Source organism: Vulpes vulpes, chromosome 9, assembly GCF_048418805.1.
Source record: "Vulpes vulpes isolate BD-2025 chromosome 9, VulVul3, whole genome shotgun sequence".
NCBI lineage: Eukaryota > Metazoa > Chordata > Mammalia > Carnivora > Canidae > Vulpes > Vulpes vulpes.
Window position 1 is genome coordinate 108,786,353 of NC_132788.1, and position 14,155 is coordinate 108,800,507.

The 14,155-nt window shown below is 65.2% G+C and overlaps 1 protein-coding gene across 6 annotated transcripts; it reads left to right on the forward strand.

Annotated features, from left to right (window-relative positions):
* Nucleotides 1-591: 591 nt before the first annotated feature.
* Nucleotides 592-12,538, forward strand: MBD3 (methyl-CpG binding domain protein 3). Of its 6 annotated transcripts, XM_026019190.2 has the most exons (8): nucleotides 3,925-4,451; nucleotides 4,883-5,087; nucleotides 5,531-5,690; nucleotides 7,402-7,539; nucleotides 8,434-8,524; nucleotides 8,896-9,073; nucleotides 10,864-11,067; nucleotides 11,228-12,538. In XM_026019190.2, the coding sequence occupies exons 3-7, from the start codon at nucleotides 5,589-5,591 to the stop codon at nucleotides 11,060-11,062; spliced, it is 708 nt and encodes a 235-aa protein (XP_025874975.1). In that variant the 5' UTR covers nucleotides 3,925-4,451; nucleotides 4,883-5,087; nucleotides 5,531-5,588; the 3' UTR covers nucleotides 11,063-11,067; nucleotides 11,228-12,538. The 6 variants fall into 6 exon arrangements, with proteins under 6 accessions (XP_025874974.1, XP_072578060.1, XP_025874971.1 ...); XM_026019189.2 differs by lacking the exons at nucleotides 3,925-4,451; nucleotides 4,883-5,087 and adding an exon at nucleotides 592-808; XM_026019186.2 differs by lacking the exons at nucleotides 3,925-4,451; nucleotides 4,883-5,087 and adding an exon at nucleotides 681-904.
* Nucleotides 12,539-14,155: the final 1,617 nt, after the last annotated feature.

Sequence of the window (14,155 nt, forward strand, 5' to 3'; positions counted from 1 at the left end):
GAAGACCTGCAGCAGGCCGTCGAGCTTCACCTGCGCCCCACGCGCTGGTCCTGGGGGCCGGGCCCCGCTGGGACCTGAGCTGGGGAGACACCTGCAGGGGAGACGCGGGGGTACGGCCGGCGCTCCGCGTCCCCCGGCGCCAGGACAGGAGGCCCAGCGGTCTCCGGGCACTGACCTCGGCTCCATCACCCCAAGTCCCGAGCACCTGCCCTGGGCCGGGGAGGGGAGGGGCTGAGGGGAAGCCGCCGGGCTCTCGGGGGCGCGGGGGGAGGAAGGGCCCCGGAGCGTGCAGGGCGGCGGTCACCAACAACGCCTGCAGGCTGGGAGGCCGCGCGGCGGGACGGACGACGGCGCGGTACCGGGCGGCCACCTCGGGACCGTGCGGCGGCCGGCGGCTCGCGGGGCACAGGGCGCAGGCGCGGGGCGGGCGGGCAGGGAGGCGGTGCTACGCCCAGCCCCGCCCCCTAGCCCCGCGCTGATTGGAGCCGCCGCCGCGGGGCGGGGCTGGCGACCACGGGGCGGGTCCCGCGCGGCGCCTGCGCAGCACGGGGCCCCGCGCGCGGGCGGGTGGGCGGAGCGCGGCCCCCCGAGCGGGGGCTGGCGAGCGCGGGGAGGGGGCCGAGAGGGCGGCAAAGCCGGCGCGTGCCCGGCTGGGGGCGGAGGGCGGGGGCCCGCGGGCCGGAACAGCCGCGGCAAGTGGCGGCGGCGGCGGCGACGGAGGCAGCTGAGGCGGCGGCGTCGAGCGGGGGTCCGGGCGGCGGCGGCGGCGGCGGCGGGCCGAGGAGCCGGGCGCGATGGAGCGGAAGAGGTGGGAGTGCCCGGCGCTCCCGCAGGGCTGGGAGAGGGAAGAAGTGCCCAGAAGGTCGGGGCTGTCGGCCGGCCACAGGGATGTCTTTTACTATAGGTGAATGAACGTGCCGGCCGGGCAGGGCCCCAACGGGCGCCTCCCAGCGGCCTCTGCGGCGGCCTGGGCGCCTCGACCCGGGCTGCGGCCTGGGCCCCGCGCGTGCGTCGTGCGTGCGTGCGTGCGTGCCGGCGCGCGGCGGCCCCGGGCCAGTGCGCGTGCGTGCCCCTCCCCCCCCGCGGCCGCGTGGAGCTCCGAGCGGCGCGGCGCGGGGCGGGCGGCGGCCTTTGTTCGGCGGCCGCGGCGGCCGGGCTGGCGGGGCGAGGGGCGCCGGGCGCGGGCCAGACGCCGCTGGGAGGCGGGGGTGGGGGCTGGGCTGTCCCTCGGATCGGCCGGGCGCGCGCAGCCCGGGGCGGGGGCGGGGGCGCGGAGGGCGGGGCGGCGGGGCCGCGTGTGCGGAGGGCCGGCCCGCCGCCATCCCCGGGCTGCGCGGGAGCGGGGGCTGCGCGGGAGCGGGGGCTGCGGGCTCGCCGCCGCGGCCTGGGGAGACAAGTCGTGGGCGGCAGGCCGGCGGCCACCTGCTGCTCCCCTCCTCCCCCCCCTTCTTCCTGACTGCTGGAAGATGCTTTTGTTCCTGAGCCAGCTCTGGTGGTTCCCTCCCCCTTGCTGCACGATCCTGGGGCGCGTTCAGGTCGCTGGACCACGTAAAGGGGGCCCCGGCCACGTGCTGGGCGCGGGCCGGCACTGGGGCCCCGGGCCCAGAAGCTGCCCGGCTGGGGCCGATCGGGGCGGGGGTGCTGCGCGTGCACCCCGCACTGGGGTCGCTCTTGGGCCTTGGCTGCAGGAGGGCGGTGAGCAGGGAAGGGAGGGCAGCTGTCAGGACCAGCGCGGGGCTGGCTTCCCCGAAGAGCAGCGGCCCTGTTGGGGCACTGAGGGGGCGGGCACTGCCCTTTTCTGCTGCGATGAAGCCTGGGTCCGCGCGGCTCTGTCCGCTGGGTCAGTGAGGAGGTCCGAGGCCCTCGTTTTCCACACGTGTCTAGGCGTAAGGCTGAAGCGGGTCTCTCTGGCTCTAGTCCTTTAACTGAACAGTTGCCTCTGCAGCACCTGCTGCATGTCCTGGCCGTGGAGCTGGCAGTGGGACCCCGAGACTCCTGTAGTTACAGGTGGTGACATTCACAGAGAAGCGCAGGGGTCTGTGAGGGCCAGTGATGGGATGCTGGACTGAGGCTGGGGCGGGTCAAGGAGGGCCTTTCTGAAAGGGTGTCGCTGAGCTGGGCCCTGGCAGTGGAGCTGAAGGGAGCTGTCCGGGCAGGGGCATCCCGTGCAGAGGCTGCAGGAGGCCGAGCCAAGGGCAGCATGGCCAGAGCACCTGGAGAAAGTTGTTCCACCTCTTGTCCCCATCTCTACGTGGGCGGCCTCCGCCAAATGGGGCCTTCCTCTGAGTCCCTAGACCTGAGTATGGGGGTCTGGCAATGGGGAAAAGCTCCAAAGAGGCTGGACAGATGGAATTCAAGCTTTCTGGTGACTCCACTGAGAGGTGGGGCCTGAGGGGAGCGGGGAGGGCAGGTGGTGCACTTGGGCTCTGTGTACATCAGCGACACCACTCCCAGGTCTGACCTGGGTGACCCACCAGGCAGGAGGGTGTCACCTGCCCTCCCAGTGGGTGGGAGGTTTGGGGGAATGTGACCTGGAACCCATGGTGTTGTCTAGAATGTGGATCTCTGGTGTCTCCACCTCCTGGAGCACCTGCTGAACCAGCAACGGGGCAACAGCGTGGATGGATTTGCCTAATTCTCTTAAGGCAGAGGAAAGTAGAGCTTGAGGGCTTTGGGTCAAACAGACCTGGTTTGCAGTCCAAGCCTTGTCCCTTGGAATACTTGGGCCTTGGTTTCCTTCTCCAGCGAGTGGGGGAGGGAGTGTGTTCTTTGCAAGGTGACCCCACAAATGTTACCTGGGGCTGAATCATCAGGCTGCGGCCATGTGTTCTTTGTGAAAATAATCTCACTGTGATAATCTGTGTCCAGGCAGGAGGTTGAGGGTTTGTGGGAAGTTAGTACCCTGACCTCGGGGCTCGCTGTTTGGACAGGTACAAAGTAGAGAGGACTCCCCCAGGACATCTCATGTCAGAAGTGGAAACGCTCGGGAGAAGCAGGACGGACTCAGGGTCAGGGCCCCTTGGGGCATCGCGGGCTCCAGGCCTCATTCTTGTCGGTGCCCACTCACTGGTCCTGGCAACTGGCACAGCAGCCCTTCCTACAGACTAGAAGCCAGGCTGTGTTTCAGTCCTATACCCACATCCTGGCCTGAGGCTCGAGGCCGAGTGGTGGCTCCTAGCCCCACAACCAGCCCCCAGACATGCCAGCCACAGCCCCCATCCCCATGCCTGGAGCTCCTGGTCTGTGCCCTCCCAGTGAGGCCCTGCTCCCAGAGAGGCCCTTGTCTTGCTCTTTGACTTCTATACGTGTGCTCCGATTAAGTCCAGAGTAGTGGTGGTTTTCAATAAAATCTTAGGGACGTTCTCCTGTGCCCATACTGAGCTGTGGATCTGTAGGACCGTTTTTAAAGCTTGAGATCTAGTCCGCGTTCTGCCCAGTCCATCCTGTACAAGTGTACTGTCAAGTGGATTTCAGTCCTACAAAGTCGTGTGGCCGTCACCTCTAGTTCCGGAACATTCCATCACCCCCAAATGCCCCCCCCCCCAGCCCCTGGGATCTACTAATTCACTTTTTGTCTTGCTTTTGTAAAAAAAATAGTTTTTATTGAGATTAGGATTCGTACTAAATACAGTTCATCCGTTTCAAGTGTATAGTTCAATAGTTTCTAGCATATTTACAGGTGTGGCCACCTCCACGGTCAATTTTAGGATACTTTCCTCACCCCGAAACAGCCCCAGGCCCTTAACTGTCAATGCCCCGTACCCCATGGCGCGGTCCCTAAGCAGCCACTTACTTACCTGCTCTAGTTCCTGTCCTCCTGTAGTGTGTGTGCGGGGTGGCAAGTGGAGGCAGAGGGACGCTGGCGAGGTTCGTGGGGTCCTCCTTCCTCTTTGCTGTCGTATTGGACCCCGGCTCCTGCCCGTCCCGGCGGGTAGGCTCTGTGTGCACCAGGCAGCGCAGCGGGGTGGGGTGGGGGAATTGCCCCGCAGAGTCCCCGGTGGCCTCAGAGCAGGGTTCGGGCTCTGTGTGGGGCGCCGGGTCTCGGGACTGGGTCCCGTGACTTGCTTGGCTTCACCCCGGCCCTGCCCGCAGGGGGTGGGGGGATCCAGAGCTGAGTGCGGCTGCCCGCCGTTTGGGTCCTGACGCTGCAGGAGACGGTTTCGCTGTGGCTGGACCAGGTTCCACGCTGCCCTCCATTGTCCCGAGTGGGGTTTGGGGACCAGACATGCCGTTGTTTGAGAGGCTCATCTGAGGTTTTTCAGGGGAGATCAACAAAATCAAGCACTTAGCATCTCAGACTGAGGAGCCAGCAGCAGCGGAGTGACCTGAGTTGGTAGCTGCGCCGTGTCCGGAAAGGCGCCAGGCCCCCGGGCCCCCCCACAAGTGCTTTCTCACAGCCGGATGGAGACGTGATCCCCACGGCACACGGCTCGCCCTCCTAAAGTGCACGAGTCAGTGGTTATTGTATCACAGAGCCCTACAACCATCACCAGGGCCAACCTCCAAACATTCCATGTCCCCAAAAGCAAAAGCAGCCCTGGCCCCATTAGCTGTCACCCTCGAGCCCCCTCCCCATCCATGCACGAGCCCGTCCTGGACATGTCACACACATGGACTCACACCCCGTGGGGCCTGCTGTGTCCGGTTCCCTCCCTGAGCGTCGAGGCCTCGGAGTCTGTCCCCAGAGCGGGTGGGGGGCGTCACTCCTGTTCACAGCCAAGGGACATGTCCGTGGGGTGGGGGGGGGACGACACAGTGTATATTCGCTCTCCCGCCAGTGGACACTTGGGGCTGTTTTTACCTCCTACCTTCCGTGAGCCTCGCTGCTCTGAACACCCGGCACCCGGCTGTATGTTTTGCACAAACATGTTCATTCCCTCAGGTAGATCCCGAGTGTGGGGTTGCCGTTCAGTCTGAGGAGCCACCTGCCTGTCGTCTGCAGTGGCTGCAGCAGTTGCTGTTCGGGTTAATGCCTGCTGGTCCTGTGCTGGTTCCTCCTAGTACAGCCTCCTTGACTCGGCACAGCAGCCCTGTGGGTTGGCATCACTGGTTTCCTAGAGAGGTGGGCGGCCTGTGCTGTCCACAAGGTGAGCAGGACGGCAGAGCTTCGTAGCCAGGTCTTCAGAACACCTGGTTTCCGATTTCCCAACAGGTCACACCTGAGCAGCTATTTGGGGTCCTAGCCCTGAATCTTAACATGAGATTTTACAGCCCCCACCCCAGGACACCCTAGTCCCCAACACGGCACCCATGAGGAGACTGTTGTTAGGGGCTCTCCCTCAAAACCTGCTCTTCTGGGGTCTTTTCTCAAGAACACAGCCTAATTCTGTTTCTGGAACGTTCTGAGATGTCAGCTGGGCTCCCAGGGCTCCCGGGGCTGGGCCCCACCCTTCCGTAGTCAGGGCATTTACTCTGAGAGCTCGTCCAAGCTCTCAGCCTCGGTGTCTGCCGGGAGGCCGCACTGGGGAGAGGGCAAGGGTTGGCCCAGCACGCCGCGCCTGCCCACCGCTGACCCCCTCTCCGTCCGCAGCCCCAGTGGGAAGAAGTTCCGGAGCAAGCCCCAGCTGGCACGGTACCTGGGGGGCTCCATGGACCTGAGCACCTTCGACTTCCGGACGGGCAAGATGCTCATGAGCAAGATGAACAGGAGCCGCCAGAGGGTCCGCTATGACTCCTCGAACCAGGTCAAGGTGAGCTCCGGGCCTCAGGCTCACTGCTCAGACCCGCTTTGGGGCCGCGTGGCTGGCACAGTCGGTGGAGCGTGCGGTTCCCGATCTTGGAGCCCTGAGTTCAAGTCATACGTTGGCCATAGAGGTTACTTTAAGAACAAAAACGCAGGGGACCCCTGGGTGGCGCAGCGGTTCGGCGCGTGCCTTTGGCCCAGGGCGTAATCCTGGAGACCCGGGATCGAATCCCACATCGGGCTCCCGGTGCATGGACCCTGCTTCTCCCTCTGCCTGTGTCTCTGCCTCTCTCTCTCTCTCTGTGACTATCATAAATAAATAAAAATTAAAAAAAAACAAAAACAAAAACGCAGGCATTGACGGGGTAGCTGGATGGCAGTGAACGTTCTCGGTCGGGTCTTGTCGTGAGCTCCTGGTCCTGGTCCTGGGGTCAAGCGCCACGGCGGGCTCTGTGCTCCCTGAGGGGTCTGCTGCTCAGCCTCTGCCCCTGCTGTGCGCTTTCTCTCTAAAATAAGTAAATCTTTTTTTTTTTTTAAGATTTTATTTATTCATGAGAGACACAGAGGGAGAAGCAGGCTCCATGCGGGGGCCCGACATGGGACTTGATCCCGGATCTCCAGGCTCACGCCCTGAGCTGAAGGTGGTGTTAAGCCGCTGAGCCACCCAGGCTGCCCAATAAGTAAATCTTTAAGAAAAATTGTAAGATAAAAAAAACCGCAACTCTAGTTTGGGGTGGAGAGCGAGGCTTCCACAATTAACGTTCTTGTGGGATCCCTGGGTGGCGCAGCGGTTTGGCGCCTGCCTTTGGCCCAGGGCGCGATCCTGGAGACCCGGGATCGAATCCCACGTCGGGCTCCCGGTGCATGGAGCCTGCTTCTCCCTCTGCCTATGTCTCTGCCTCTCTCTCTCTCTGTGTGTGACTATCATAAATAAATTTAAAAAAAAATTAAAAAAAAAAATTAACGTTCTTGTCCTGGTGTTAGAGTTATAACTGGCTCTTGAAGGACATTTGGAAGTTACAGAAGAGTAGGAAGAGGGAAAAAAATTCTCTTTACTTTGTCCCTGAGAGAGGCTATGGGCCTGCGGCTGGCCCTGCGGGTGGCCCCCAGCTGTGCCCGGTGTGTGTGCCTGTCACACTCTCCCCGAGCCTGGCACAGCTGGCATCCCTGCAGGGGCTGGAAAGCAGCACTTATGGAACACCCAGGGGCTCAGCGGTGGAGCGGCTCCCTGTGGCTCAGAGAGTGACCCCGGGGTCCCGGGATCGAGTCCCGCATCGGGGTCCCCGCAGGGAGCCTGCTTCTCCCTCTGCCTGGGTCTCTGCCTCTCTCTGTGTGTCTCTCATGAATAAATAAACTCTTTAAAAATGACAGAGAGAGAAAGCAGCACATCTCCCACAGCTGATGGGCCACATGGGGGTGCCTGGTGACACTCTACCAGTCTGATGGATGTGCGTCCAGGGGGACTTTGGTCCTGGACAGCACCAGCCAGGGCACTGTCTGGACTGTGCTCCATGGAGAGCAAGGAGCAGGAGGCAGACACAGGGCAGGTGTGGTCCAGGTCCCCACTGTGGCCCCAGAGCCAGGGTGCCTCTGGGTACGCTGTGACCAACAGACAGCGATCTGTTCCCCAAAGCCCAGAGGGGAGGGGTCTCGTCCGCTGCGTGGGAGAGCCCAGGGAGGCCTCTGGGGCTGCAGTACCAGCTTGTGTGTCTCTGCAGGGCAAGCCCGACCTGAACACGGCCCTCCCCGTCAGACAGACGGCATCCATCTTCAAGCAGCCGGTGACCAAGATCACCAACCACCCCAGCAACAAGGTGAAGAGTGACCCCCAGAAGGCTGTGGAGCAGCCTCGGCAGGTGAGCCCACGTGCCCCCCCCACAAGGTCTTGGCGGGCAGGGAGGCGGTGGGGGCTTGGGTCTGCGGCAGTGGAAGCCCCCACCCTGGCCCCGCTCACCACACGCTTCCTCTCGCCACTGTTTGGGGGGAGAGCTTGTGGTTTTGTGGGGCGTGGTTCTGTAAGGTCACGCACATGGTGCTTGTAAGCTGCTGCTTAAAATCCGAGGATTATCTGTACCTTTGTGCATATTTACAAACGCCCAGCAGATAGCTGGCGTGCAGGTGCTGGCGGGGGCAGGAGGCTGTGGGAGCCGCTCACGAGAAGGCCCCTTGTCATTTCCACTCCCCTCGGTGGCATTTGGGTCATAGTCCACTATAACCACTCAGACCTGAGCATCTGTCCCCGTGCTTTGGACCGTGCCTCTTTGCACCCTGTCCCCGAGTCCTGTGGTGCCGTCCACGGGCAGAGCTCCTTGCACCCCCGGAGGCGCTGGGCCCCCTGCCTGCACAGGTGGTGCCTGTCGACGGTGCTGACCAGGTCCCTTTGCCCTCTGGGACCTCTGGGGGCCTCGAACTCAGCCGTGGGAGGACGGTGGACTCCTGAAGTTTCAGAGCAAAGGGCGCTTTGCCTGCGTGGGATTGCATCATGTTCTGGGAACCATAGACTGTCAGCACCGACGGCAGGGCTCACATCCCGGCTTGCGTGCCTCTGAGCTGGGAGGACAGGCCTGGGCGGAAATCCCGCTGGGTCCTGCAGAACTCTCATTCCCAAGCAAGTAGCTCAGGCACGTCGGGGGCAGAGGTCGTGCTGACCTGCTGTCCACATGTCCATGGGCCCAGCTATTGGCGGGCCTGGCCAGGGCTGCCTGTTGTGGAGGCATGTCCGTCAGCCCCATCTGTGTGTCTGGTGGCAGCTTTTCTGGGAGAAGAAGCTGAGTGGCCTGAATGCCTTCGACATCGCTGAGGAGCTCGTGAAGACCATGGACCTCCCCAAAGGCCTGCAAGGTAACCCTGGGGTAGGAGGGGGCCAGACGCAGGGGAGCCGGTGGCCTCTGCAGCACGGGGAGCAACCCTAAATACCACGCCACGGGCCGAGCGCCGCGGCCCTGCTGGGGCTGGGCTGGGCAGCGGGGAAGGACAGGTTTCTGGGAGCACAGGGGGGGCCGCAGGTGTGGCACGGGGTGTCCTGAGGAGACCTGGCGTGTGTGGTTTTGCTCCCGCGCCGTATGCAACCACGCCGTCCCTGAGAGGCTCAGCTTCTGCGTTTCTCACGAGCAGGCCTGAGTGCCTATAGTGGGGGGTTTGGGAATGAGATCCCAGGCTAAGGGAGAAGGGCCTCAGGTGCCAGATGGTGACCACCCTGCCCGCCCTGGTAGGCGTGGGACCTGGCTGCACAGATGAGACCCTGCTGTCGGCCATCGCCAGCGCCCTGCACACCAGCACCATGCCCATCACGGGGCAGCTGTCGGCCGCCGTGGAGAAGAACCCGGGGGTGTGGCTCAACACGGCCCAGCCCCTCTGCAAGGCCTTCATGGTGACCGACGAGGACATCAGGTATTGGCCCACACGTGCCCCCAACGCCAGCCCTGCCCGTGGCCAGCATGCGCCCCCCCCCCCCCCCCCCCCCATCTCCCTGCAGTCACATTTCTCTACTAACGCTCTCCGGGGTTAGCGGCGGACGTAGCCCCAGCGAGGGCAGTTTTGAAAAGCATCAGCAGGAGCCTGCCAGTGTGTCTGGAGTTGAGGGCAGGCCAGGGGCTGCCTGCAGAGGGAACAGGAATCACCCTTGCTCTTCAGGAATGTTCTTAGGAAGAGAAAGTGGCTCCTCACCGGTGTGGACAGGCTTGCAGTGTGGCCTGCCCGTCCTCGGGCACATGAGGCCTTCCAGGTGCCTGCCAGGGGGCTGCAGAGAGTGGCGTGTGGAGCGGGGAGCACGGGGTGAGTGAGGGGTGGCACAGACACGCCCCAGGCCCTGAATGCCAGCGCAGGTTTAGGCTGGACCCCGCAGCTGCGGGCCTCAGAGGGCTTCCCCGACGAGCCAGTGTCTAGGTGCAGGTGGGCTCGGGGCAGGAGGCGTCCATCTGCCAGAACCATCTTGAAGGGCGTCCTGGTGAGGAGCTAGTTCAAGCTGGCAGCAGGGCAAGGAGCATTTGAAGCACCAGAAAGTGGAACACACGTCCTCTGGGGCTAAAGCATAAGCGCACAGCTGAGGTCAGGACAGTTAGGGGCTCTGTGGTCCCTACACAGACTCGGGGCTGGTACCACAGCAGCCGCGGCCGGGAGGGGCTTACCCGGAGCGGAGGCGGGTGGGCTTCCCGTCTGGGCACCGGGGTGTGGAAGCCAGGCCGGTACCACACGGGAGCCCCATGCTCTGTGCGGTGAAGACCTGGAATAGCCCACAGCCTCACAGAGGAGCTCGTCTCCAGGAGATGGAAAGTATAAGGAAAGAACACAACCATCTGGAAAGACTAGACGGATTTTTAAAACCAAGCAGAACTTCTAAAAATAGGAAAAGCCACGGAAAGGAGAAGCTCGTGTCATGGGTTAGGTAGGGGATCTGGTCCCGTCTGGAGAGGAGACGGGCGCTGGCAGTGTGGCAGCACAGCACGGGAGTGCGGAGTCTGGGGCCGGGGGGTTGCGGAGTCTGCAGCCAGCGTTTGCCAGACCCCGGGACAGACGCAGGTGCGGATTCACCTTCAGGCGGGGTCTCGGCCGCAGGGAGGAAAGCTGAGGGTCTCACAGCCTAGGCTGACCGCTTTCTAGGCGGCCAGAGCAGAGGGCAACCCCTGAGAAAGCTGCTCCATCTGCAGGGTCCTGTCACCCAGCAGGCCATTGTCCCATTTTTTTTTTTTCTAAGATTTTACTTACTCATGAGAGACACACATAGAGAGGCAGAGACTCAGGCAGAGGGAGCAGCCGGCTCCATGCAGGGAGCCCGATGTGGGACTCGATCCTGGGACCCAGGGTCACCCCTGAGCCCAAGGCAGACGCTCCACCGCTGAGCCCCTCAGGCATCCCGTTGTCTACTTTCTCTTTGCAAACTCTGCTCAGCCGACGGATTCACGTGCATCTGTGCGCTGGGCCCAGGAGGAGAGCCGACCGGTGCGCCCGGGTAGGGGCTAACTGAATCGGTGCCCGCAGGGAGCACTGGGAGGGGCAGCAGCAGAGGGAGCCAGGGATGTGGGTCTGGGACCTGCTGCCAGAGGTGGAGTGTAGGACCCAGACCCTGAGCCAGAGGGCCACCAGCTAGGGCGGAGGACCCTCCCTCCTGTCCTGGCACCTGCTGTCCTGGAGGCGGGGACCGCGGGGACGAGCTCTGGCCAGCGCAGCCCGTGTGTCCCCAGGAAGCAGGAGGAGCTGGTACAGCAGGTGCGCAAGCGGCTGGAGGAGGCCCTGATGGCCGACATGCTGGCCCATGTGGAGGAGCTGGCCCGGGACGGTGAGGCGCCGCTGGACAAGACCGGCGCGGACGAGGATGATGAGGACGACGAGGACGAGGACGAGGATGAGCCCGACCAGGACCAGGAGATGGAGCATGTTTAGAGCAGGTGCTGGCTGGCTGGTGGTTCCAGGCCGCAGCTGGCGCTTGGACGGTGACTGTGGGGATGAGGGACATGCCCAGGGTCCTGGGGCCTGCGCCATGCAGGGTGGCGGCTGTGCCGGTCTCCCCGTCGGGGCACTGATGGCGCCCTCTCCCTGTCTTCCCAGAGGCCCCATGGAGCCCTGCCTGCGGGGAGCCACTGCCAACTCCAGCTTCTCCACACTTGGACCAGGCTCTGTGGCCCAGCCCAGGAGGATGGCGGCCCCTCCTAGGCCTTCCCAGGCGTGTCCCCTCCCCCAGGTCCACGGGGGCACGGCTGGAGGACAGCCCCTGCCTGATGGGCCCCCACATTTGCTCTTCTCTGAACGGCCTGGGTCCGGAAGTGCCAGTCGCCCCCGGGCCCCGCCTGCAGGAGGCCGTCCTCGGAGCCATCACTCCACACTGGACTAGGGACCGGCCTCGTCCCCACGGCCGCCTCACACAGGACAGCTGCCCCCAGGCGGCCTGCGAGGTCCCCCAGGGGCTGGAGGAACTTTTTCTGGGACAGTCAAGCTGCGGGACAATATTCCAGGGTCGACACAGGAGCCCTCCAGGTGCAGGCTGGCTCCCCTGCGCGCCCCCAGCGGGCGAAGCCGTCGTGGCTCCGAGCGGCACACGCCAGGCGTCCTTCAATAAAGCCGTGACGCCAGTGGGGCTGGACGTCCACATGACTGCTTAGCCTTTGTGTGTGCTGCACGTGGACGCCAGCTCTGGCCTCCGGGCCAGGAAACCTCGCCGTCCCCACGCGCCCAGCCCTGCCTGAGGGGCAGCCAGCCCCCGGGACGGAGAACTCGCGGCTGACTCGCCCGGCGGGGCTCCAAGGCAGCTGCGCCGGCGGCCGGCATCTGCGTCCCCCTCCCCCCGTGTCGCAGGGACAGTGACGCCCCTCGCTTGGGGCCAGAGCTGGCGCTGGGGCCGCGGCTCCTCGGAGCCCCCGGCCTGGGGTGTGTTGTGCGGCCTGGTGATTCCCGGTGTCCGGAGCCACAGCCCCTGGGAGCCCTGGGCACGGCGTCAGCGTGGAGTTCCTTCGTCCCACGCCCTCCAGCCCCGAGTGCCTTGGGCGGGGCAGCCACCCTGTCCCCGCGTGGCCCCGGCCCACAGCCTGAGACCGTCAGGCAGGACCCGGGTTGCTGCCTCGTGTGGCTGTCACCCTGGCCGGCCCAGAGGGTGGGCAGATGGCGGAGCCCCTGCGCCCCAGGACGCCAGCCCCAGCCGGCCGGCAGCATCCCGCTGGTCCAGTCAAAGCACAGCTCCTCGGGAGCCACCCCCAAGGCCGATGTCGTCCTGCTCCTCACAGAGGCTGCACCCGCTGAGGGAGCTGTGCCTGGGGCTGGCCCCTGCGTGGGCCTGAGGCCCGGAGCCCTGCTCAGCGGGAGGGACCGCGGGGCCCGGGAGGCACCCGTCCTGCGGGCGACCGTTGAATAAAGCCATCTCGGTGAGTGTGGTCTGCAGCCTTGCTTCCTCCCGAGGACCCGAGCCTCTGTGTCGGGGGCCCCTGCCCGGCCCTGTGTGGCTCCAGGGGACCGGGAGGGCGGGCTCCGGGTCCCAGCTCCTCAGCGGAAAGAGCCAGTCTGGCCAAGGTTTCCAGAAGTGCCCTCAGCGCCCCCGGGGCCACCTGCTGCCCCGACTGGACCCAGTGGGCTCTGCACCGGATGCACCCACATTGGCTCTGAAGACTAACGAGGGTCCATCTGGAGTCTGCAGTGGGGGCTCTGCGGGGGGCTGGGGTGGGGGAGCCAGCGCTGGTGGGATCTCACCCCTGCTGCCCCCTGCCCGGCCACCGCCTGCCCTGCATCCGCAAGCAGCAGAGGGTCCGCCCACCTGGGGTCGGAGGCAGGTGGGTGCCCCGGGCCCTGCCCTGCTGCCTGGAGCGCCCTGCACTCCCCGACCCCCCCGTCGCACATGGTCACCCCACAGGCACCAGCCCCACCCTGCAGTCAGCCTGCCCTCCTGGGGACCCAGCTCCCAGAAGGGGGACAGGCTCGGGAGCCACAGGAGGGGGGCCCCACTGGCTGAGAACTCCGGTCTCCCCGACTGCAAACCCAGAGAGCCCTTGGGGGGTCACGGACCTCGGGACCTCAGACGCTAGGATGCGGTCAGGGTCCCAGCCCAAGGGTCTGTCCGCACCGTGGACCAGGGCAGTGGTCTGGTGTGAGGGTCCGATGCCCCCAGGCCCACAGCAGGGCCCTCCCCACCCGAGAGCTCATCCTGACCCTGAGCTGAGGCCACCTTTCCAAGACGTGGGTCCCCCAAATTCTCTCTTCTCCCCAAAGAGATCCCTGGTGGCAAGGGCTGAGGAGGGGTTCCGCGCAGCTAGGTCACCTGGCAGGTGCTGCTCCAACATCTCCCCACGCCACCTGCCGGGCCCCTTGATTCCGGAGCCATCAGCTCAGGGCTGTCCACACCACAGAGAACCACCCCGCGTCTCCACCTGGTGCCCAGCCGCCCCCACCCCGAGGCAGGCTTTCGGAGCCATGTTGCACCCCACTCCGCTGACCATCCTAGGGTGCCTCACCTGTGCGAGCCTCCCGGGGCCACTGCACGGGTCACCACCAACTTGGCTGTGGAAAACCACACGGGACTGGTCACCCCCCTCGTTCCCCGGGGCCCAGGGAGGCCTGCTCCTGCCCCCCCCCACCGCCTTCCGGGGCTCGCGGCCCCTCCTCCGTCCTCACCGCCAGCAGCGTGGGGTCTGCCCGTCTCTGGGAGGCCCCCCGGGGACCCAGGGTCACCCCCGCCCCAGGGCCTTGACCAGGTTCCTCTGCTGCAGGAGGTGACGCGTCCCAGCTCCCGGGACCAGGACTGGGACGTCTGTAGGGGACTCCGTGGCCATTACCCCGAAGGTTCCTTGTGTCTCCTGGCAGCGCGCAGCCGGCATGGCCTGGCCCTGCAGCCTCAGCCTTGAGCATCTCTGTTACCTCGAGGGGCCCGCCCCCCCCGCCCCCCCCCCCCCCCCCCCCCGCCCCCCCCCCCCCCGCCCCCCCCCCCCCCCCCCCCCGCCCCCCCCCCCCCCCCCCCCCCCCCCGCCGCCTCCCGTGCTGCCCCCTCAAGGGGAG